General features: G+C 41.2%; 1 protein-coding gene across 2 annotated transcripts in view; it reads right to left on the bottom strand.

Annotated features, from left to right (window-relative positions):
* Positions 1-19,071, bottom strand: part of SCIN (scinderin) — a 68,453-nt gene extending 49,382 nt beyond the window's left edge. Inside the window, exon 1 of one of the 2 annotated variants that reach the window (XM_062567775.1) lies at positions 18,991-19,071. In XM_062567775.1, the coding sequence (XP_062423759.1) occupies positions 18,991-18,994 (4 nt within the window). In that variant the 5' untranslated portion in view covers positions 18,995-19,071. Of the gene's footprint in view, positions 1-4,425; positions 4,625-18,990 lie in introns of those variants that run through there. The other variant, XM_062567776.1, reaches the window with a different exon arrangement.
* Positions 19,072-26,525: the final 7,454 nt, after the last annotated feature.

Here is a 26,525-nt window from a genome sequence, read left to right as displayed (position 1 = left end):
AGGGAAAAAAAAAAAAAAAGCTAGTTATCAGTAGCTCGGCAGCACAAATCCCATGTATTATCCTTCCACCCACCAATCCCTTTCCCAAGCTCCCACAACACTACTCCATTTCTGCCAGGAGCAATACCACCACTGCTATGGCTTTTGTGGGGCATGAGGGCACTGAAAACCTACAGGAAGAAAGCACTAAGGATGAAGTAGATTCCAAAGGGACCCCAAATAATGGAAGTAGAAGGAAGAGAAAGCAATGAGGGCTGCCCAGAAGAGGTAGAAAATTACTGAAAACAGTATGCAACCTAAGAAACTCTTAAAAAACCCTTCACTCAAGTGACCCATATTGCCACACCACAAATTCTTTCTCAGACCTCAGTCTGCATAGAGTTACTGTTAATGTTTTTATATGGTTATTCATTTCCATTGGAACTGGATCCTTTAAATTTATTGTTTTAATTATACAACAGGGTTCAGATTTCAAGAAAACTGGTTTTGGAGCATCATTGGATACCACTGGATATCAGAACCATTACCACAGCTCAGTCTCACAATATTGCTCAGTTGTGCAATAAAGTAGCCAGCAAAAGCATATTAAAAAAAAAAAAGTGAGCATCAACCCTGATGCAGTGTGTTCTGTTCATAAGGAAATCAAGTTTACCTCCTAAAGTACAAGCAGCTCTAAATAAGCCCCCTTCCACTCCCTGCCCTGGTACTGTAGAAGGAATTTGACCAGGATTGATTCTGGTTTACAGGGAATTGGTCTCAATCCTTCATCTTTAGGGACAAGGATTAAGAATAGTTAAAAACACGCCACTTGCTGTAGGCAAAATCTGCACAGGCCACTGTTTTGCCAAAGATGTTTGAAGCCTTCACAACTATGAACTTCACTGTTGTAACAGGAATTTGGGTTACTGGGCTTGCCCTTGTTAACTGAGGAGAATTAACTTAGCTATCTAGAAAAGCACTGTTGCCCATAGTCACAGTTTTAGGATACACAGGTGTAAGTTTTACTAGGCAAAAGAAGTGAAGGGAAGTGTTAGAAAAGTCAAGTAACATAACTTTTGAAATATCCTTTCCTAAAGCAAACCATTTTATTGCAACATTGGGCATCTGTATCTGAAGTCTGTTTAAGAGATGGAAGTACTTAAATCGTTTGAGTAAAGATTTTCTGAGCATTAGATAACCAAGAAAAATAATTTGAATAAGGATTTGAGTACTTAGGACTCTAGTCTCTGGCAGTAGCAGAGATTTGATGAAGATTATTGATTTGTTTTCTTTGGAAAGAAAAACAATTATTAAATTCCAGACACTCAAAATCTTTTTGCTTAAGTGCATCCAACAATTGTAAGAAGATAAACTACCATGCAAGCTTTAGCTCTGCAGCCAAGAGAACAGTTTCAAACTAAACTTGCTTCAGAGCTAGCTGTACCTTTCCTGTAGGATAAAAAGATCAGGTGCCTCTCTGCCCTGCAAAGTCCTTAAAAAAAAATATCCCTTGCACTGTACACATTCAAGAGAAAACAAAGCTAAGGAAGCTATCCCCATATAGCTAAGAAAACGGGATACAGGTTGTCTGCACAAGGAGCATTTTTCAGTTCCTAGCCTGAGTGTATATTCCAGCTGTGTCATTCAGATTTACATTCCAAAGCAAAGCATGGAAGTCAATCCTCTGAATTTGGCCAAGAAGCCAATTGTGGTAGTCTTACCCCTTTGCCTTATTCTAACAATGAAATCATCGTTTTTCTAAGAAAAAGAATTGGAGTGTCTCAATCTACAGATTCATATTTTTAATAGTACAGTCAGTTTAAACCAACATATCTCCTCTGGTCTTTTTCTCTGTTAGCCTCTATTTTATTTCCATATACCATTATAAGTAGGTGTGGAAAGCTACAGTTTAATTCTTTTAGCAATAACATCACCATCATGACTAGTTATCAGAGAGCTCCCCTAAAAGCAATTTATCAAAACAGGAACTCCATTAAGGAAAAAAATAGATTAGCTTAAACCAGTCAAATATAGCATATTTAAAATTAGAGAATACATTTAAGATAACTTTCATAGCACTGAGTTACAAAATTAGAATACAGCAATCCTAGGACACTGTGCTAATAAAGACTAACTTGCAGTAAGTGAAAAACAGAAAGAACTAGTGTGCAAACTAAAACTGCAACAAATTATAACCAACAAATTCTGCATATTAGTGACATTTATCTGTCTTAATTTTCTGAAGAAATTTCTGGAAACATGCCCACCCCAATTTGAGATGCCAGAAGGAGAAAGTTTAGCTGTATGCAGCCTTCTTGTGCAAAGAGCGGGCCTTGGGCTGTTAAAAATGTACATTACCACACACACATAGGCCTAGGCATGAGACTTTAAATTTTGGTCATTTTGTCCTAGAACAGCACTCACAGCACAAGGCTGTATCAAGGTCACTGACCACCCTCCTATGACCTAGACATCTTTTCATTCCCTCACACATACATGCCCAAGGTGTTAGGAGGCAGCTTGCTGCCACATGATACAGAAACTCAATGCTTTGGTTTTATTCCGGATTGGGGGCGGAGGGGAAAGAGGAATGTGCATACAAACTCTGAATCCATGCAGATTCAAAGCCAGCACACAGGAGGCCCACACAGATGAAGGGTAAGAGCTACAAATGCATCAAACATCAATGCAAAAATGTCCAGATCAGAAGGATAGTGTGTAGTAGATGAAAAAATCCATAAGGTTTCCATGAGTCTAATTTCACAAGATTCTTTCCATCCCAAAGGTCAACTGGGAATTTGACATTAGTTACTTCTCAGAGGCTTACAGGAAGTTTTAAGAAGATGGAGGGCTTTCTGGCCTCCTGCCCAAACCCAGCTGCCCTTTCCTGTATACCTTACACAGGATTCAGGTCTCCTGTTGCCATTACACTTCACTTCCTGCCCACAGAGCCCTGCAGTAGAGGGCAGGGAATGCTGAAAGGCTCCTGCAATTTCCAAGCTACTATATGCACTGCTGTCAAGTGTCTTTTGCATAAAGAATGAAGTGCAACCAGGCTTCTTGCAGCTGTTTGCAATACCTGGATATCACTACATCAGCACACAATGCACATCAGCATGTTCAGCTGGGAGGGTTAATAAGAGGTTTGAATTAGTCCCAGTGTTGGCTACTATTTTGATTTCAGTTCCACAGAGGTAAGGACTTCCCACAACTTTGAGGAGAGTCTACTTTAGCTATACATAAATGCTAAAAAGACTAAGTACCCACTACAGTCCTGACAAGCACTAACATCACTAACAAAGGTCTCAAATGCAAACCCTGCTAATAACTACCAGTGCTGCTGACATATCTGCTAGAAATTCATTTATGCTGCTTATACTCAGACAGATGCCATCCAGCACCCAACTCTGTTTCTGTGCAGATATTTGAAGTTTTTCTAGTTTACCTTGCATCAATGAAAAATCTCAGCTTTATTTGCTATTGTTTTTCTACACATCCAAAAGCACATTGAGATCCATAGGAACTCAAACATTTCAAACACATTAATGTTACACATACTGACCTGTCAGTGTGCATTCTTAGAGATGACTGCATACAAACCTCACAGAGATGACTGAACACAAACCTCAGGATGAGGAGAAAAGACAACAGCAATAGATCTCAGGCTGCTGCACAATGAACCACTGGGGTCAGATGGCTCAGTGACTAGCTAAGAAAGTTTCAAGAAGATGAAGTCAGCTAAGGATGTACTAACCAGGATGCATTTTATGTCCAACTTTTACTCTACCAAAACTCTATGCTAGGCAAGGGTCACAGTGAGCTGTATCCCTGTTGCTTAAGGAGGGGCTTTGCCAGGCTATCACATATAATATTAGAGAGAATGTGCTTTTACAGTCTGGTGACTTCAACTCAAACCCCTCAAACTGTATCATCAGAAAGCATTTAGCCTAGCTTCCACTTCCCCAAAAAAGTCAACATCCAGACACCAGCTAGCATAACATCATCAGGAGGAGAAAGTCAAAGTAAATTTTTAGTCCTAATGGAATCAAGGAAAAAAAAAATCTTAAATTGAATACAGGCAGGGATTCACTCTCAAATCATGATTGGATGCTGCCAGCACTTAGCTTTAAACCTTCACCACTCTCACCAGCAATACCACAAAGCAAGCAAACACATACCCCCTTCCCCACCCCATTTCTTCACCCCGAGAGGCCCTTAGCACACCAGCAGAAGCAGTCAGGCTTGGCATCAGCCCAACCCCCAGCTTTAGCCCCTCTTCTGTTACTTAAGTGCCTCAACTTAGAAACACCACATTTTCAGCGCTTAAAAATAAATAATTAAGTAAGAGTTCATCTCCCAATGCCCCGGAGCCCAGCAAAGCAGGCAGCAGCCTCAGGACGGGCAGGAGCCGAGCCCGGGGGTGCAGCCCCCGCGCCCCGGCCGTACCGAGCCAGTAGTGGAGGCGGTAGGTGACGGCGTTGCCGCGGCGGGCGGTCAGCAGCACCAGGTACGCGTCGCCCACGAAGAAGTCGCCGTGGCAGCCGGGGGGCACCGGCACCAGGTCCAGCCGCTCGATGCGCCACACCTGGAGCCCGCTCTGCTGCCCGGCCCGCGCGAACTCCTTGTGGTACAGCGCCGGGGACATGGCGAGCAGCGGCACGGCACGGCACGGCACAGCGCGGGCCCGGCCTCCGCGCCCTTATAGCGCCGGCGGCGGCGGGGGCGGACCCGCCCGGTGGCCGCGCACCTGGGCCGGGCCGGGCCGAGCCGGGCCGGGCTCGCCCCGCCGCAGCCGTCGGGGCGGCGCGACGCCCGGCGGAGGCGGCTGCGGCGCGGGGCCGGCTTTTCCCGGCCGGCTCGGCAGCGCACGGCTTCGCTAGTGCTAGCTGCCCGAGCGAGCCGCAGGTTCCCCTTTCCCCTCCTTTCCCCTCCCTTTTCCCTCTTTTTTTCTTTTTTCTTTTTTTTCTTTTTTTTCTTTTTTTTTTCTTTTTTTTTCTTTTTTTCTTTTTTCTTTTATTTTCTTTTTTCTTTTTTTCTTTTTTCTTTTATTTTCTTTTTTTTCTTTTATTTTCTTTTTTCTTTTTTTCTTTTTTTCTTTTTTTTTTTCTTTTTTTTTTTTTTTTGAGATGCCTACAGATTTGCATGGTCACACCTCTTCTTTCCATGCCCCGAAGACATTGCAAAGCATGTCATAAATAACTGGCCAGTTAGAGCTTCTGTTGCTGCAAATGGACGACTTTATTCTAAAATTAAACGAAGGAGGGGGGGAAAAAATCATCACTGCGCAGCACAGCTGACCTAACCCATTAACTGCGGGTGTTATCTTGTGCCATTTGCTTGTGTAATTATCCTATCATCTGCTTTATCTTTGTAAGTTGCTCTTATGCAAATACAAAGAGTTTTTATAGCTTGCATTTGCTGGCAGACTTTATTTTTTTTCACAGAATGGAAAGGCAGAACCGCTGTTCTCTTCCCCCATCCTATACTTTTATTTTACCTGTTCAGAATTGCCAGGAATGTTGTTTCAGGAGATAAAAATGTATTTTGAAGATTCCAAATGAAGAATTTATATATCAGTTTCTCAGGAAACAGAAAGCATCACTCATGTTTTTTCTCACCATGCAGCAACAACGCAAAGGAGTAAAACTCATTTCCTCATTGTCTATCCCTATATGATAGGGATTTTTATGACATAAAGATTATAACAGATTAATTGCTTTCATCTGACGTTGACAGGTTAATCTACCGATTAATCTGGGCAGGATACAGATAGGCAGAGTTCAAGCTATCAATAGAGGAAATGATACTTTTCAGAAAGGGCTGTGTTTAGGTCCATCGTCTTACCCATCCAGCTGAATTTTCAGGCTCATGGTTTCCCCGCTGACTTCCTTTAGCAAGTTATTACAGGACAAGGAAACTGCCTACCTGCCGGCAGATCAGGGCTGCCCCATTAAGGGGCGTGATGAGACGTTGCTAAATGCAGCAATGTACTTAGAGGAGATCTTCTCTGGCCACAAGTTAAAAGTAGCACCACATCTAAGACATACTTTTTAGCCATCTTCCCTGCTTTCTTTGTGCAATTCCCTGCTGTCTAGTGTGCAATTTAGCTTGTGTGAGAAAAGATGCAGTAATGTACTGTGTACCTACCAGCATCTCCATTCCAGTGAGTGTCCTGTTGTCTGGGCGGACAGAGATGGACATGCACCCTAACGCTCTATCACGCCTAGTCAGAACAGCAACCTGCGGGCACTCTGCCATGTCCAAGGTACCGGCGAGGGCATTACAGCTCACCTCCATCAACACAGACAGGCAGGTTAGCCGTCAGTCTGACAGGTCTGAGGACTTGCTGAGGCAGAGCCTGCTTGGCAAAGCACTGTGTCACCCAACTGAAATGCTTTTCTCTAGACCAGTTACCATGGGAAGAAGAAGTAGGGAAACTTTAGGAATAGCAAGCCAAAAAATTCCAGTAATTTCAATTTCAGTGAAGTATCAGACGCTTCGAATTACTGTAAGTGATTTCTTAAACTTGCCCTCACATCTATATGCCAGTTCCTCTTTTCACTTTTAGCATGACTACACGCTTTTACCAAGCAGTTTTTCTTTTTGTCATTGTCTGTTTTGCCATTCTTTTGCATTGCTCAACTTTAGTCGCTGTGAGCAGAACTTACCATACACTCTATATCTGAATGGATTTATTATTTCTTCTGAAGCTGGCAAGCTGCACCTGCTTTGGAAATGTGCTGAGTTTTGCCCAAATGTGAGCTCGAACCAGCCTAATATAATCCAGCCTCGTGTCTCTTCCCTGTTCTACCTATATTGCCAAGATAAGATGCACAGCTTGCGGAGGCCAGTAGAGCACATTTGAAGTCAAATTTACATCTCCCTATACTAGCTTTAAATTTTCAATGCTACTCTCAGCTGTGTCCCTGTTGTTGTCACGAAATGCACAGTAATGCTCATATTTGTTCAGCATTTACCATGCCCAGTATCGCACACCTGTGGACAAAGGTTAAAGACACCAGAACAGTTTAACTGTTTTGTCTCAGCGTGGAGTCTGTGGAACTGCGCACACATTAAAGCATTTAAGCACGCATGGCAAAGTTTTCTCATACACATGTTGGTCTTAGTAGGATTATGTAATATGTAATCACTTGCTGGCCACTACCAAAGGAAATCTTGGGTTCCAGTCTGTATTGTAAGTGCCAGAATATTTGTGTGTATTATTCAATCTTTTTAATCTTTTTTTTTGGGGGTCTGTTTTGCAATTCTTTTGCAGTCTGATCCCTATTATGTATGTCTGTTATTTTTTGAAAATTGTCCCGTGTTTTGTCTTGATCCCTTTCAATCTAATTCACAGAATTCTTGTAGCAAAAATGAGCGCTGGTATTGTTAGCATTCCACAGATTTTGCCTAGCATTTTAAACAGCTAAAAGTTTTCTAAATGCAGTTAATTTCAAAGTGAAATTTTGGAGATAAAAAATGAGAACATTCTGGGATTTGCTACTGATATACATTCAGAAATAATATTTAAAATTAAATTTAATGTGCTTTTTGTTGGTGTTTGATATAGTAACCAGGGTGGGGAAGACTATAAAATAATGTCCCTTTCAGTGTTCCAGAAGGCACAGGTCAAATCATGATTACTAAACTCATTAGAAATAACACAATAATGCAATTTCAGACTACGTTAGACATTTCAAAAAATTCCACTCTAATTTTCTAAAGATTGTATTTTGATGGTGAATTATGGTTTTGTCATAAACGTAGCAAAGGCATGGTGCTGTTTTAGCTCTGAATATTAATGGAAAAGCATTTTGCTCACACCCTTTCCCGAGGGAAGAATGGTTATCACAGCTTCAGACCCAGAACACAAATGTGGAGGGACCATGTAACATTTCTACCAGCTTGACTGCACAGATTGAGGTATGGCAATCTTTAAATACCTTCTTTTTCCTAGTCCCAAGTGCAGTGCCCTAACAGGTCACACAGGAGAGTCAGGAAGTCTTCCTGCTCCTTTTCTAGTCCTTAAAACAGCAGAGAATCAAATTTGTATTGAGTTTACAGCTTTGATGGTGACTCCAAGGAATTCAAGATCATAATCTGACTTTGTGGAAAACTTTGCTATTTTATTTTGCTGTGTTTTATTTCTCAGATCTTTTTTTTATATTAAGAGATCTTTTTTTCCTTAGAGTATTGTTACTGTGTACTGCATATAGGTCGTGCGTGAGTATGTGTGAGTATACATATATTAAAAAGCAGTATGTTAGGTACCAAGTTCTGATTTTTATCATGGTCCCTCAGGATTGCAGCAAAGCAAGGTTTTGTTTCCAGGTTTTACACACTTATTCTAGGGCCCCAAACAAGCTCCCAGAAGCTGAGCTCCAGCACTTTTCCTAGTAGGAATAACTTTCAGTCTTGACTTTTTAAGTCTGCATCCTTTTACAAGGCTAATGCCCTGCACTGAATTACAGTTACAGGAACATTTGAATGAAAGAAAAGGAGAAGTGAGGAAAGAGGTTTTTTCAAACATTTTGAGCGTGTCCTTCTACAAAGTTTCTTTCTTTTTTATCACATATTCCTAATACGTTTCTGAACTCTATAGCCCTATCTAAACAATGGGATTACATGTTTATTTTTAACTCCAGTTTCACATTACAGAGTTTGCTGTGTCCAAGGCACATTCTTGTCCTAAATGACACAGAGTTTGGTTCTCATGTGTGCTGTTGTTATCAATTGATCAAGTTATTTTAGATTTACCTCACTTACATCAGTTCACAGATCTCTGCTAAGTTCTTATTTCCAATGTGCTTCTTAAAAAGCATCACTGAAACTGTGTAAATAAAAGGAGAATTGGACCATACAGCTTTAAAAGCAAAGTTATTGAAACCAGGCTATAGAAATTATGTTACCTCCTGTTAATCCTCTCATATCTCTCATCGGTCTCTCAAACCATCCTGCTCAGTAGCCCAGCTCTAACAGGAGAGGCCTTAACAAAGCTGTAATGAGTTGAACAAGGAACCAGACCTAGCTTTCCTCCTTCCTGGAGTTTGCTTGGCTGCTTGGGATGTGAGGCTACCATGTGAGAGGTATGCAGTGTCCCACGCAATCGCATGATGTAAAAATAGCAAGTCCTCCTCAGGAAAGCAGCCTGGGTCCAATGCACCAAGTCCAGAGCACATCAAGGGCCCTCCCTAGTGTCTCACTATAAGCCAGGCATTTAAGGTGTAGAGAGGGTAGGATCACAGATGTAGGCTGCTCCACGTAGCAACTGGCTGGCTCTCGCCTACACCACGCTCTGCGTGCATGGGCACTCACTCACCGTATGGCAGTATCTCTACTCTCCATACAGGCACTGGGCGATTCTTCCTCCAGTCTCAGCTATGCAGATAGAGTAGAGGAGCTGAGGAGCAGCTGAGGAGCTCTGAATCTCCAAATTCATTCTTCAGCAATAGTCCTGCCTAAGTAGAGCATGCAGAATAAGCAATCTGAATTTGGACTTCAGTTAAAGAACCTGGGAACTGAAGTATGCTGTAGCTCTATCTCCGTGTATTTTTCTTAGGTTCTTCCACTGAAGTATTCAATGAACAGCATGAAAGTTTGATTAAGAAATTCTGATTATACACTCATTCCAAGCCACAGTGTATTATATCTTGGGAAATCAGAAAGAGGGAATTGCAGGACTCCTCCACCAGCCTGTTATCTTCAACAGAGAGAAGGTCTCCTTTATATTTGTATTTATGTGACATATCATTTCATGGTCATGAGACTAAACATGATTCAGAAAATCAGTCTTAGACCCATCATTTTACCAGCCTCAGCTAGCTAGACAGATTGAGAAATACTGCCATTATTCATAGCTGTGATTTATCAACCTTTCCACATTTCCTCATTTGGTCTACTATAGCAATAAATCGTGCTCTTCCACATGGATCTGTGGTTTAGTATTTTTTGCCAAAATTATCCTACTGATCCTTCAGTTTGCTTCCTTATATTTAGATATAGTGGTCCTAAGGTTGGCAGGGAAAATCGCCAGCTCTTGGAATGGAAAGCCCATTCTAAGTTAAGAAAGAAGCAGAGACTGATTTTATGTAAGTCAGCAGGTGTAAGTAAAACAAGGCTATTTTTTATCAGTTCATAACATTGACCACTACTAAATAAAACCTAATTCCCACTGTTTTATCAATTTCCAAAATATTTCTGGGACTGGACTATACAATGCTTTGTGAAACAAGATGCCCCATGAAAAAGAGTCACAAAAGAGTGGTTCTGGGCACATCATTTACATAGCATACAAAAGGTTATACCCATGTGATATTGCACAAGCCAGTCTCAATTGATTGCTCCAGCTCTTTACTTTCTTTGCATAAATGGAAGCAATTTTCTGTCAGTTTGGTGGCTTTTTATATTACAGAAGGCGGAAGTGACTTCACTGTACATTACAGAGGATAGAAGGCAGCAGGAAATTAAAAGCCTTGATTTCTTTGTTTCTTGTGTAAAGCTCAAATTTCAGCTCATGCACAAATGGTTATGTATGAGCTAGTTACAGAATTTGTCTGATTAGACTGACATCCTGCAAGTGTGAAAGAGTGAAGTTCATCAATTTTTTATTTGATCATACTGTCATTTTGGGCTGACATAAAATTTTAGAATAACCTTCTGAGTGTCCAGAAGTAATAATTGAAGTTCCCCATTCTTATATTGCGGCATACAGGTTTTGATAAGAATGTAATTTATTTCTGAGTAGTAGGAAAAGAGGGATAAGAAAACTGCTACATTCCTTTTTACCATCAGTGCAAGAATTGGAGAACTGAGTGGAGAGGAACCTCATGAGGTTCAACAAGGGAAAGTGCAGAGTCTTGAACCTAGGGAAAAATAACCCTAGGTACCAGTACAAGCTGGGGCTGACCTGCTGGAGAGCAGCTCTGCAGAGAAGGACCTGGCAGTGCTGGTGGATGACGAGTTGACCATGAGCCAGCAATGTGCCCTTGTGGCCAAGAAGGCCAACGGTATCCTGGGCTGCATTAGGAAGACTGTTGCCAGCAGGTCGAATGAGGTGATCCTGCCCCTCTGCTCAGCCCTGGGGAGGCCTCATCTCGAGTACTGTGTCCAGTTCTGGGCTCCCCAGTACAAGAGAGACATGGAGCTACTGGAGAGAGTCCAGCGTAGGGCTACGAAGATGATCAGAGGGCTGGAGCACCTGCACTATGAGGAACGGCTGTGAGAGCTGGGCCTCCTCAGCCTGGGGAAGACTGAGGGGGGATCTTATCAATGTGTACAAGTACCTGAAGGAGGGGGTGTCAGAGGGACGGGGCCAAACTCTTTTCAGTTGTCTTGTGTGACAGGACAAGAGGCAATGGGCAGAAACTGAAGCACAGGAAGTTCTGCTTGAACGTGAAGGGGAATTTCTTCCCTGTGAGAGTGATGGAGCACAGACGCAGGTTGCCCAGAGAGGTTGTGGAGTCTCCTTCTCTGGAGATGTTCAAGGCCTGCCTGGCTGCAACCCTGTCTACCACGCTCTTAAGTGACCCTGCTGAGCAAGGAGGTTGGAGTAGATGATCTCTGGGGATCCCTTCCAACCTTACTGATTCTATGATGATTCTATGATGATTCTATGATGAATAATTGAGGAAAGAGGTGCATTTTTATCCAAACACAAGAAACTGACAGTAATTTGAAGACAGCACAATCATCTTCTGAATCCATTAATTAAATATACAACATCTATAAAGCTTGTAAATCAAGTCTCCAGCAAGATAGCCATAAATGTGGAAGGAGTGACCAAGGTGTTAGATATGGCAAGTGGAGGACCAGAAAGGACACAAAAAAACCTGCTTCCCCATTGGCATAAACTAAGTGGCTCATCTGCACATTTATTCAAAAACAGAAAAGGGGGAACAATCAAATACGTAGAAATGCAGTAAGAAGGAAAACTACTAGTAGTGATCTAAACAGAAGTAGAATTTAAATTTAAATTATTGCCTTCTCCAAACTGTGAAGGTTTCATTCATTGATATACCTTGATACTAATTGGTCTGAGAATTATTAAATTTAATAATAGAATATTTTTCCTCAAGATTCTAATAACAGGTATGTTTTGAAATAAAGTTATTTTGAGACGGAGCAGAATACTCAATGCATGTGCATCTCCCAATCTCCTTTACCAAATAACGCCTCTGAATTCGGACAAAGAAATAAAGTTATTCATTGTAGCTGATTTCAGGGATAGATATCCACAGTAAAACTGATTATTTTTAGTCGGATTCACTAGTCAAGGCAAAACCATTGTAAGATTAATTTAACTGGTCAGTAAAACTAGGTTTTAAGCTGCTTTACATTTTCAGAATAGCCGTAGTGGTATGGCTGCGCCTTTAACTACAGGGTAGCTCCTCATGAATAAATATTTGTAAGTCTTGAGCTAAGTACTTAAAATTACATTTTTTTTCATCAAATCTTATACATGACCTTATTATGGAGTAGGAAACCATGGACTGAAACTATTTTTTTCAGTACATCCACTGACCTTGACGTAAGATTTGAAGCACCTATATATAGTTTGTTCTGTTTTTAATTTGCAGATCCTGAACACTTAGTTAAATCACTGAAATATCTGAAACAAAAGAGGAGGGATATGTGAAAAAGAAGGGGAAAACTTTCTGTTTTCTGACTCTGGAAAAAAATCTGTTTTGAAGGTTTCTTGAATTTGGAAATTGGAAAAAAACATTTTCTAGATTTTTGAAAATATCCAACACTTACCAAGCTCATTACTGACTCCCAGTTGTTTTCTTAAAGCACAAGTGATTATTATTCTTAATCTTACAGAACATTTAATAAAAGTAAGTAAGGTGGTTTCAAACTACTCAAAAATAACATTCCTCATAACTGTGAACTCTGCTGCTGTGTGTCAGCTATTATTTATCAGCCAAGTTTAATTATATCCTCCGAAAGCACTAGAAGCAATACCAAGAGTCCTGTCACAGACTTTTAAAACGAAGATACACTCTCAGCATTATTCCTGTTTGCAGAGGGACAGGAGGTTTCCTTGATCAACCTTCTCAAATTAAGTGAGTAGTTTCTAAGATCACTGACGTTAATTGGGGATCTGCCCACTAAATTTAGTGGGCCTAAAAGCAAAGCTGTCTGAAAGAGATCAAAAAACATCCATAAATTTCAGTTTCTACTTCAGGATTGCCTGTTTTATAAAATTCACTACTTCTTTTTTTCTGTGATATTGGAAAGTGTACTAATTCTCTAAAAAGACACTGAGATCTGCAAATCTGCTAGAAACAGCTTCTAAAATAGTCATCTTTTGATAGAGAACATTCAAGACAAGCGTTCTTAAAGTTGCTCAAGAGGTCTACAGGAAGAACTATTTAAATCAAAGCTTGGGACTGATTCCTGTTTCAAGAAACTGAGTCATACTTACCGGAAAAGGATTCAATCGCTCTGTTTTCTGATTAGCACCTTGCATACAAAGCCTGGAGGTGCCTTGACATTAAGAACCACACTATTAACATAATTTTTTTTTTCCACTTGATTTCATAAATGTAAGTAACAAGGAAAGCCACAAGAAAATATTGAGTTTGCTTTGTGCTACTCATCAGGAGCAGGCTTTTTCATAAGAAAGTCTGAAGAATGCACATTTCATATCAGTTTAAGTCTGATCAGTAAATCCTGCAACTCCCTCAGCCTTAGACTCCAAGGTAGAATTTGATGTTGGAAAGACATTTTCTTAATGTCTTAAGATGCCTAATTTTCTTGTGAAGGCATGTCTTAAGGGACAGAAATGTACTTTCTTGGCAGATTCTGTTCTCCTGACTACTCTTCAAATTTGATTGTTCACTGACAAACCACTGGCAGATACTGGATAAAATAAAGCATGAGGGAAAATGTGTAATTGATTTGAGACAGTGAAGTGCACAGCTTGTTTACACATCCTCAATTCTATTTAGCATTAGGCATAGTTCCCAGAATAAATGACTGCTCCAATTCTATGAAAAGAGCATATTTCCATTATCATCCCCTCAGTTCCTTCTTGTCAGTAGTATAGTGTATACTTGTGCTCCCAAACAGAACTACAGCATTCACTCCTCCCAGGGTTAAAGAGCGGTTGAATGTAGGTTGAACAGAGGTGCTACAAAGCACCTCTTCACTTCTCCCTCAAATTCAGTAGCTTAGGTTTCTCATTTCCCTGGGTCTTCAGTTTATTCTGCTAGAGCAATTCCCATGCTACAACACCAGGAATGCTAAGCTCCCTCGTGCAATGAAGGGTAAGACTTTCTCCTGCCCCATCTTTACAAACTCTATTCCTGAGCTTTCTTCACAAGTTCTGCTTAGAAACCGAACCTAAATGTTATCTCTAATCCAAGCAGTCTCCCTTGTGATAATGTGTATGTGCTAGAAAACATAAGAAAAAGATCAGTAGATTCAATAAATATTTTTGATCATGCTTTTTTTTTTCTGTGATACAGCAAGGCAGCACTATGCCACTGGACTGTGCATGTAGAAGTCCAGATCTGAAAGTCACTTAAGGCTTTGTCCAACTCTTACTGGACTCAAGAAAACACTTGTTTATTTACTCAATGCAAGGTTTCACCCAGAGCATACCAGCCAGCTTTGATCAGAGAGGAGCGTGCACATCAGTATGTTATTTTAAAACAGACCAGGCCATATTCCTTTTCCTTCCTTGCCTTCTTCACAAGGCCAGAAAATTTCCCCAGTTAGGCAAAAGAAACTCCCTTGGTACTCTTTAGCTTTGTCTGGTTTTCATCTGGTTCTCATTATTTTCTCTAGTAACATTGTTTGTTCTTTACTTTGAGAGGTTCATAACCATCAACAAGAACAATTTCCCACTTAGGAAAACATTTACCAACATGCATCTATTTATTGCACTGTGTTTTGACTTTCCACTGACTGCTGTGGGATTAGGGATTGCTATGCTCCTATCCATCTCTTGCAAGGAAAACTTGAGGAACACCATTACCACCCATGTACTACCTTCTTCAGCTACATAGGATGCTAGTGAAAGTAAACAGCAACATTTTTTGTTTTTTCTTTACAAAATAAAAGATGATTGGTAAAAAGCACTGAGGAACACACTACAGATAAGTTTATTGCTCTGGGTATAATTTTAGTACAACCTACATGACAGGCACTTCCTTGTTTTATTTTTCCATCCAAGAAAAAACCTCTGTGGAGGAAAAGCAACACTTCAGTGTTTATAAATCTGTGTGTTTTAAACAGTTGCAGAATAGCCCTTCTGTGTTTCATGTGCTGCTTGTTGGTCTGTAACATGAGGAAATCCCATGCTGCTAAAATCAAACTGGCTCTTTATTAAAAGAACTATTTACAGAGGTTTTGTAGCAACAGCAGCCATTCCTGTGGACTGGCCTCCTGCTACCTCCTCCGAGGCTCTCTGCATATAGCTTCCTACCAGCACCCTCTCCAGTTTCCATCACCGTTGTTGCCCTTGCAATCCTGCACACAAAATTTAACCAGAGAATTCTCAGCATTTCCTGAGCTGTTACAAAGATTGATACTGAAGTAAAAAATAATAATAATAATTAAAAAAAGGAATTCTATATAAATGGAAAGAGTAAGCTAAGGACACCTTTTTCATTTAGGCCTCACTCCTTTATTGAGTATTGCATAGCTCTCATCTTTTATAATAAAGCTCTGAAGGAACAGCTCCATACATATGCAAAATATTAGTATTAATAACTTATGGAGTCCAATATTTTTTCTTTATAGAGACAGTTTGCTTGATGCCATTTTTGAACTTACTTTTGTGTAATACTCTTACTTCTTCAGGTCACTTGAGATTCCAGCATTTACAATTAACCCTTAAGCCTGCTTCTTTCTTTAAGTCTTTCAGAAACATTCCAAATACTCTCTGTGCATCTATATATGCTGTGAAGGTTTTTATAAAATGATTCTAAAAGAAACAATCCAATAGTGGCGTGCAAAACAAAAAAATTGATCTCCTTAAGCTGGTTCCTAAGTACCCTGAAGTCAATGAAACCTATTGACTGGAAAGGATTTTAGTTCAGAGACGTTTTTGGTAATGGATGCTGGTCGTTTCTCATACACGAGCCTAAGTGGTGTTCACTCTGCAGTTGACTGTGTGCCCAAATGGCTGACATAGCCGTCAGCAAGATTTACGGTGCATTTACACTGCCCCAGTGAGAATGAAAAAATAAAAAAGGCTTGCGAGGTTTTGCTTGATTCTCCAGTGTCAACAATTGCTCGGGTGTAAGAAAAACGCTTTAGCCAGGTCTTGATACAAAACCCGTACTCTAGTTTCTCTGAGTTTAAGGGCTTTATGAAGCTCTCAGAGGTGGTGGAGGTTGGCCTGCAAGGCAAACAGGAGAATCAGAGGAGCCCCCAGTGCCCTGCAAGGGCTCAGGCTTGCGGCAGAGGGACAGGGACGCTCCCGGCTGGGAACAGCTTGACTAGCCGACACCGCACTCTGCTCAGATGAGGGCCTCTCCTGAGTGCACCTATGAATTATTAGAGTGGGCAACCACCCGCAGAGGCACAGCAAAAGGCTGGTGAAGCTGCACTCTCGTTGGGCTGTGCCGAATGCTGGGGCGGCTGTGCATCAAGCTGACATTGTACCTGAGGCAGAATCGCTCTCCAGAAAACACTTAAATGTTTGTTTTGCATGTTGGACGACAGTATCAACAGTTCCTTCCTACCAAGCCACTACACTACACCAGTAAGCCTGGAGAAGTAACATGCTCCTAGCTGCACAGTGTAACTATTTCTACTTTGCAGAAGAGCTATTGACTGTTGTCAAGCCAGTGTTGGAATCTGGAAGCAAGTTATCTGTTGTATCAGTAGCCATAATGCGCTTCAAGCTGCTTCCCAGCAGGGATGTGCTGTTGGAGCAAATGAAAATCTTATACTTCTTAATAGTGTTCTTAATAGGAACAGTTATTTTTTTCTTACGGCATTGTGTATAGTATGTGTATTATAATAATTACATCTCAGTAGGTGAACAAACTGAGCTGGCATTTTCAAAGAAGCATTAGGTTTACAATTCTTTTGGTTTTTAGGATATCTGTTATAACGTATTTGGAAGTAAAGGGCATTATCCAAGTACAGAATTACTGCAGGTACCAAATTTTCCTAATAGCCTCTGTACCCCAGAGACTCTTGCAACTTGTACTCTTGGCTGCAGAGCAGCTCTGTGGCTTTTTTCTGGCTCCTCCAAACTGAGAGTAAAGTTACACGAGCCAGGACGGGCGTGTCTGTAACATACCAGTGCATCTCACTCCCTGTGGCAGCCAAACACCCCCTTCTTGTGAGCTAGGATGAAGGTGTACCTCCGCCATGCAACTTTTTAAAGATGAAGTGCGATGCAGGAATGGAAGGGCAGGTTCAGCCCTCTTTTGCTTAAAAAAGCTGAAAATGCCTCCACATCCATTATGATGCAAGAGATTAAGTTTACCCGTGAGAGTTGGACTGACTCTTTCCACATGGTTTGGGGGCAAATCATTCAATTTCTCTGTGCAGTCATTTAACTTCTCTGTGCTTCGTTTTCCCCATCTGTAAGAAGATGACGACAATAGCATTCTTCCAAAGGAATACCATGTTCACCACTTTATTGCTCTCTCAACCCTACTGCTATGGGAAGGCTCAGCTAATATTTGCACAGTGATATAGTACTACTATAGTTTGATTATGTCTACCAACAAGAAGTCAAATCCTAATAACCTTTGAAAGCCACTAGCTATTCAATTTTTACTGCCTCCTTCACTGCCACATGTAATTGCACAGAGAAAACACTGTCTTCTGGGTCAGGTTTACCTGGCATTCAGAAAACACAATTTCCAGGCAGACTGGGTACTTGATTCTTTCCAAATCTGACTTTAGGGAATACCAAATTTCAAATCAAACAATATCTGGAGAAAAAAATGCAATTGCTCCCTGGCTGGTAGGAAGATGTGTTTAACATAAAGTATGACTTTTTTAATGTTAACATATTACACCTTTTTTTTCCCCTGCAGCTGCATCTGGGAAGTCGAGGAGAAAGGCCAAACTCCACAACAGCACACACAAAGCTATGAGATCATTGCTTAAGGGATTCTCATTAGCACCTCAAGCTTCCCCTAATAGGGTGTAAATCACTATCTTCTGGAAAGGGTAACACAATCCAATATGCAATTTTTCTTATGCTAAATCACCAGCTGGATTGTATTTACTGGGCAGCTTACTTATAGTTTAAATCTAGCTCTGAGACCAAATCTAGCTGTTGGATATGGCTCCAAAGCCCTCAGCAATACATGCTGAGTTTAAGAAGTGCTTCCCCCTGTTACACTCAACACCCCAATACACTGTCTTTTAAAGGCAATTGAAACCACTTGATAGTGTTGAGTTTTGAGGGCCCATAGTAATTGGAGTCAAGAGCAAAACAGCTGTTCCTATTAAAGCAAAAGGAAGTTGGGGGAATCAGTCTGGTACAGTTTACTGATCACAAGCTCTTCAGTGGAGACAGCCGGAAGTTTCCAAAATAAACTCAGAATGGCACTCGGCCTCATCAGACCCCAAGAGCATGATGGGTTGAGCCATTTCTTTTACCTCCAGATGACTGAGGGACTGGTTAGGAAAAAGAATTAATGAATTGGAAGAGCTAGTAAGTGGTTTTTAGCAATACAGAAATAAACACATAGAGAGAAGGATTTGTTAAGGAGAAAAAGATAATAATACTGCCCTCTGTGTTATTTCAGAAATTAAGAACTAAGTAAAAGAGACCGTGTACTCACTGATAAACCAGATACAGTTTGTTTACCATGTTCCTGTTCAATACCAGTATTTACAGTAATAAACATATTTTCTAAAATAAATATCATTCATAAAGTGAACTCTCTATCACAGTGCTTGCACTGCTTGAAGGACCTAGACCTCCCTTCTCACATCAGGCCAGGGTTCTCAAAGAGCTGAAATAATGGGACATAAGACCTGCACATTGCTCAGCACCACCAGTATCTGTCATAGCACCTGCAGATGTACCCATTTCATAGGATGAGAAGGTTGGTATTTAGCCTGGACAATTCTGTAGAACTTCTGTCCCTTCTGTCATCACTGTGCTGCTGAGGCTGGGGTTGCTGTGAAAGGAAAGACATTGTCATTTAAATGTAGCCATTGATCTTCATATAAAATGACATCAGACTAGTATCAGGTATCACAGAAATAAAAGCAGTTTAGAACAAACTGTTTTTGTCAGTTAAAAGATCGGGAATTTCCCCATGAGAATTTTGTATTAGACTACAAGGAAACATAACATGGCACACATCCTGGCTATTTTTCTGTCCTCCCAGGATCCTGGAAGCAGGACATAGGGGCTGTGTTTGAGGGCATCGTTAATGTGTCAGCATCCCGGGAACACTGAAGGAGAGGCATGCTGGAAGCTTAGAAAGAAAATTGTCTGCTAACACATTAAATAGTTGTCCTACTTTAAACATACTTTAGACAGCAGCCCACTATGGCCCTACTTTGAGTGGGTTAGACCACACAACTCCCAGAGGCCTCTTCCAGGCCTAAATTATCAATGATTCTATACATGGGGAAAAGCACAATTCCTTTGCTGCCAGTTTGGCTGCAAGAGGGAAGATTAGTATTTCACAAAAGCTGCAACAAATGGCAGGATCAAGAAAGTTTCCATGGGCATTCCCATAGCCATGTTTACTGACAGAGGAGTGTAATGAGGACATCTTGGACTGCACGGTTCTTACCAATCCATCAGCAAGTGTCATGGCCAAACTTTGGATTTTACTTCTTGTGTCACACACCATTTGGCCGTTGTGGCCCAGGCTGTAGGGTCATCCCCTTCCTCTTCTCCAAGCCCCTACACTGACACCCCGGACATGAAAAAGAAATTCGCTCCTTTTTCTTGGAAGGGCATACAGGATCATGTCAAGGAATGCCCTGACTTTGCAGGCCCTCAACATAGGAGATTTTCAAACGTAGTCAGCAGAAATGCATTCAAATGAACATAAAACAACCTTAGATAAATAGATAGTCTTAATTAAAAATGTATAATTTTAGAATATATAAATTACCCATCTTCTCAGCCTGATAGAAACCATCAGTATGAAATGTAAATCTGTCAGCAAAAGGAATGGTGCCAGCTCTTAGTTCAGCTATTTTGAGTCATATACACTAAAAACACGTGCATAGAATTTGCAAAACAAGAATTTTTATCTGGAAGACAAAGCTATTTAACAATACTTCTTTTGCTTTTGTCATGAAGTTACTAAGAAGTTTTTACAACTTCACTTCTGACTCTTGGGAACATCTGTACTGAAAACTGGAGCATACACGTGTATTTTTCCAAGAAGAATGAGCTATTCCAGTGAAGGTCACTGTTGTGACCAGCACATTTTCATTGCTTCAGCCCATTCCAATAATCCACGCTGCAGCACAGCATCTGAGGCGATGCTGCTTTGCCTGTGTGGACACAGGCATGGTTTTGTTGTGAATGTGCAACAACATTAGTGTTTTATGCTGCACAATATATACGTGTGTGTACATTAACTACTGCATAGTTAATTATTTGCAGTAAAGCTATTTTTATAGCAATTACAGTAAGAGCAGCTAGACATCCCATTACAGACTATCTACACCAGTAGGACTGTAGATATGGACTATTATATCTACAGTGAGGACAGCCCACACTGGACTTGTTTCCTGATCACAAACCACTGTTAAGAGGTTGATATCGGCAAATCTACATTGGGAAGTAGTTTTTTTGAGCTACCAATCTGGCTTATATCAGGTACCCCTAAAATTAAATGTATTTGCATGAGTGAGCTTTATGAATAGTTCCAGTCTCTTAGAGCTAGGGAAAAGATTTTCTCTGATATTGAAACTTATCGAAAACTTTGCTAGTGAGTCACAGTGCCTCATGTGAGGCCACTTAACCCCTCCGCATGGCTGTCTGCCTCTCTGTCCTGCTCCCTGCTGTTCATGAACTGGCTGCTAATTATTTTAATCCAATGAATACGCCTGTCAGACTTACCTGTATTTAAATGTTGTGAGCTGAACTTCAAATTTAAAGGATCTCTGGAGCCATTTGTCACAAAATTTGGTAAGTTAGTTTCATACTGCATTTGAAGAGGAAAATACATGGTAGCATCAGATAAGCTGCCATGCCCAGAACCAAGAACATAGAAGTGAAATGAAGAACAAGCCTCATAGTTTGGAATTAGGTGAGGTATAGAATACACCTGTTAATATTAAGTTAGCATTTTTGTTTATAAAATGCAAGATTTAGAGTTAAATCTGTAATACGTTTAACTGTTCTATACTGGTCAAGCACTGAGCTGTTGAGCTGTCGAGAACTGCACTTGCTCATTACCCTAAACTTCTTTACTTACACAACACCTATCACCATTGTGCTGATCTCAGACAAGTCCAGTGGCCTGCTTCTACAATACAGATGAGGAGTAATAACAGAAACAGAGCATTACTCTACAAAAAGGAGCCAATATTCTGAAAACACAGTAGACAAAGTTTCTTGAAATAAATGCATTGAGTTCTTTCTTTCATGGAGTTCTTTGCTGCACTATTTTTCAAACCTTTGTGGGGAACTTAATTAATCATTAACATATTCTGTGGTCTGTTGCACTACAATAAGTTTAAGAGATTTTTGTTGCTGGAGAACTTTGGAGAGGTTTAGAAACAGTGCTTAAACAAGGTAGACATGTAACATTAATGAGACACTGTTTTTAAATCCGTATTTTCCTTGCTTGGAAAAAAAAGTGATTCTGCATTCAAAGTGGATAGAATTTTAAATGATATTTTCTGCAAGTTGCAAGAAGAAATTGCGAGTGTAAGTGCTGGTAGCACTTTTCTTGACTAAAGGATGTCCTGCAGACCACGTCAGGCAAGTGTAGGACAAGATCGGACACTAGAAATCAGGCTTGGAACTGTTCTGAGGCCAGGTATCTCAATACAGCGAGTTTCTCCATCAGCCCACTCTAGAAAAGGAATTACCTTCTTGATGTAGATCACTTACAGTAGACTGCTTTGCTCTGTACACAGGTTTGACTCACAGTCAGCCCTAAACTTCTCAGGTTGAAATGGGTATCACAAGACAATTCTTGTTTAACTACGGACTCTCTGGTGCGATACACTTCCAAAGCATATGGGAGGGAGCGAGAGTCTACAGGGAACACTACCACATGCAAGAAATACCGTACACTATTAATTCACATTTCATATTTGTTGCCTTTCTCTTAATACACCTATCTCTAATTTTTTGCGGCTCAATTCCGATTTCCATTTCATGAAGCATTTTCCGTTGTCCTGAATGGCAGAAAGGGGTCTCCCCATCTGAGTGAACTGTACAATAGGCAAATTACACCAAAACAAACCAATCACCCCAATTAGTGAATTTTGGACCTTCTGGCATCAGATCAAGCCTACACTGAATTTTGCATCAGTGTACCTAGTCCTTAGGTATATTTTTCATTTGGAGAACTTGCACTAAAATTGGTTCTTTCATTTTAAATTCCTGAAGACACATCATTAATGTTCTCTGGGGGGGAATTTTAGTGAAAAAAATACTACTAAAATTCCCTGTATAGGCAAGTCCTTAGTTCCACTAAATTTGCATCACTGTTCTGTCTACAACAGTTTAATTTTTCAGTTGTCTAAAATATTAATAACATCCTAACCAATCAATCTGACAATATACACTATTTTCCTCCAAACTTCAGAGTGGAGCTCCCGTCTATCTCCAGGCCAAGTCCTGAGGGCAGCCTGAAGATGTTTTCCTGTTATCAGGAACTTAATCAGAAATTTATGGTTGCAACTTAATTTTTTTGTTTGTTTTGCTTTTTCCTTATTTCTTTTCACATATACTGACTTGTCATTACCAATTTCACTCCGGGTAGAATTTCACCAAACACAGAGATCCGTCCATCCAGAGATAAAAGCACTGAGCAGTGGCAACGGACTCCTCCAACAGCTCCTGGTTCGGAAAAGGGACTTGAACCCAGATTTCACACCTCATTGCTAAATGTCTTGGCCATTTAGTTATTGGTCTTTCTGGAACCAGTTCTTGGAGCCTGTCAAATTATTGAGGTGTTATTTTTCTCCTGACATGGAATTGAGAAAGTTCTGAAATCCTGAGAATATTTCCTAAGAATTTTTGAACATTTCCATAAACTGTTTCCTTACAGTCAGTACCTCCTAAGTGCTCACCTTAGAGAGTGCAAAATCAGATTTGCAAGGCCAAACTTTTTTTTTTTCCTTCCACTGGTTGTAAATTTGCATTAAAGGTCAAGACTTGGAAGAACAAAAACAAAAACAAAAAACAAGACACATTTACTTAAAAGAGGAAGGTTTTGTTCATCAGGTTTTAAGAGAAATTAGCATTTGATTAGAATTACGAAAGAATGAACATCTTGAAGTAAAGCAGAACTTTCCTTTAGACAAACATTATTGGATAAATTTCTTTCCGCAGTAATAGCTAACTGAAAGTTTGCTTTTAATTAACTTAAGTAAGCTCAAAAACAGGGACGTAAAATTCTTGCTAAAGTAGCTTGGTAAGTAAATAAAGACATGACGCATACTTTCACGAAGACAACATGATGGAAAAATATTTATTGTTTTACATGACAATATAACACTGGCTATATGCCATTTCTGCATTTTCCCAGTGAACTATGTGTCCAGGTATAAATATTTGCTTTGGAGAACAGAAGGGTTTTTGTTTACTTTCTGGATTTTGTTTCTAATTTTAGAAAGTATAGGCTTGCTGAATTGCTTTTTTAGAGGAGAGAGAAAAAAAATGAAAAAAAGTCTAAACAAATATCCTTTTTATTTAAAGGTTTCCTTCCTTAGCGATTTTAATGGTAAAGGCATTTTTTTTGGGGGGGGGGATGCATCTTGGATTTTTTTCATCTTCTTTGCAAGTTTTCTGTACTTAATTTCATTTTCAGCTGTTGTGAGTAGGGGGACAGTTTCTTGCTATGTGGTATGCACAACCCCCAGCACAATAAGATCCTGGTCTCGCTTAGTGGAAAAATTACCATAAAATCATACCAGCCAGCTAGTCAAGCAATTCAGCTGCTCCCTCTTAATCTGGGGAGAACAGAAACTCCAGCCAGACCCGCCACGGAGGGGATGGCGAAGAGGAACCGCGAGCCCTGATCTAGGCCTGTCCGTGTTTCAATCTGCTCTGCCAAAATGAAAACCATCGTGTCAGCAAGATGGCACGGCAAAGCAGACAGCTCCAAAACCTGGATTCATCAGCCTTTCCTGCTCAAGTCTTTTTGGCAAATGGTTTCTACCTACCGCACAGTTATATACCAAAGCGGTCTACGCTCACGCGGTACCGACGGCGGGGGTTCTTTTTTTGCCTGGTGAGACTGACACCTAGTGGCTTAATTAATCGATAATCAAACATTTGCTCATTTCCGTGTGTTTGCCTTCTAAAAGCATGGGCACAAAAGCATACTTTATCTGTCTACACTTACACGGTTTGGGGGCTTGATACACTCCAGGCTTGCATTTACCATTCTTCACAAACCTCGTAAGAGCTCATCCACGGAAACCCAGCAACACGGCAACTCCTTTTCTTTTCTGACCAAAGAAAGAGCAGCCTAGACTTAAGCATGGAAAGCTGAGGCATGACTACGGATTCAGAGGTGGTTGTTTGCTTCAGTTCACCTTTTTCCTTTCCTCGTGGCTTCTGAGAAGGGTTGGATGATCTACAGAGCCAGTAGCTAAAACCAGGAGGCTGCTTTGGTCACATATCTCTATTGACTTCAGGTTGCTGCACTAGGGTTTGTCGCCATGAAAAAGCCTAATCAAGGTTTGCAAAAAGTTTGATTTGACTTTCAAATGCAAATCCTCAGTCGGCTTCATTAAAGATGAGCATAACAGCCTATCTGTAGATTTTTTTTTTTTTCCTTTCAGATACTGCAATCCCGGGCAAAAAGCAAAAAAGACAGGCAAACAGCAGGATTTTTATTATTGATCATTACTTTCAGTCTGGCTAACCTAGCCCATTCATTGAAGATGAATATGTACTTGTACTTCAGTATCATTTGGTACCTATGCTCAGATAAATAACTGTTGCTTCTTTCTCTCCGTTTGCAGTTTCTGCCTAGTAGCCAGAAGAAGCGAACTCTTAACCATGTAGAAAGCCCATCTGATGCCAAAGCATCAGTGTTCAGGAATCTACCCATTCACAGCAGCTTATAGGAAGAGGACCTGCAGCTTTTCTTTTCCCTGAAATACCCACTACTAAGTAGAAACACAAATACATCCTCTCCCACAATTCTATTCTTATCTTGTTAAACAGTATATTCTTGAGGGGAGACTAAACCCAAGCTATTCACTGTGTGTGTGAGCCCCACCACAGCGGGGATTTGGTGTTTGCTAGGCAGAGGTGGACATATGCTGGTCTCAGTTTGCACAAGCAGGAACAACCAAACAAACCTCAAAGCAGGAAAAAAGTTGAAACCCAAGTCTTCAAGCCACTTGACGCGTTTTCGTGTTTCTCCGCATTCCTGGAGCCACCCAGGCCAAACATTAGTTAGAGCTGCCCCAGCACCAGCCTGACACGAGCTCAGGTGTTAGGAGCTGCTGCAGGCTGTCTCAGCCCCGGGCGGGAGGCAGGCCCTTCGCTCCTGGCCAAGAATGCATCTGGGCAGGGTGGCAAGCTTGATCCTGTAAGAGACCACTGGAGCAGCGGTAATGCCCTAATAGGCAGTAAAGAGGTTATCTGCATGCATGGGGCTAAATACTGCCTTATCTCAGTTCTGTCTCTCCATGGTCTTAAAGCTAACCCCTAGAATCTCTTCATTTTTAGAAAAAAGGCCTTACAAATGTCCTGCACAAGGTAAATGGGAAGAGAATCCAGGGAGACCCAGTCTCCACTCCTGCCCTTCATCAGGGTCGCATGTCCCACTGTAGCGGAGTCCACTCTCCACCTCCTGTTTGAGAGGAGGCAAGCAGGCCTGGGTGGACTTCTGGATTCCCACTCCGCTTTCATCTCCCAGGGCAGCCCTGGCTTCCCATCGCGCCGGAGGGGAGCAGTCTGCTGGCAAGCCCACTGTCCCACCTCGGCCAGCTGCTGCGCTTGTCTGATCGTTCAATTAAGGGGGAGAAAATTGTCAGCGATCATCCAAATACTGCAAGCAGCCTGTCCTTGCTTTGCTGCTAACAGGAGCCGGCAGACTCCCTGGGACAGGCTTTAGGTGAACGTGAAATATGGAGGTGCCAGGGTCAGCAACTAGCTGCACGCACGAGCAGCAAAGGCCTTTTGGCTCGTCCGCGCAGTGCCAAAACTCTAATAACCTCATCTCAGCGTTGCTGCTGCTGCTGCTGTTGCCATCATGCACGGGGTAGGTAGGCGCAGGGTCAGGAGCAGAAAGGCTTGGCCCCAGAGAGCGTCCTGCCCCTCTCCCCAGCACTCCTCACTGCCTGTGGCAACCCACAGTGAGGAGGCAGCAAAACTCAAATTTTGCTTGCAGTGCCAAGAAGTCTCAAAGCTAGCCATGTGCCCTTCTGCAGAGACTTCTTCATAAGCG

Source organism: Rhea pennata, chromosome 2, assembly GCF_028389875.1.
Source record: "Rhea pennata isolate bPtePen1 chromosome 2, bPtePen1.pri, whole genome shotgun sequence".
In the NCBI taxonomy this organism is placed as follows: Eukaryota; Metazoa; Chordata; class Aves; order Rheiformes; family Rheidae; genus Rhea; species Rhea pennata.
The sequence above is the reverse complement of the archived record's forward strand: the minus strand, read 5'-3'. Positions and strand labels throughout refer to the sequence as shown.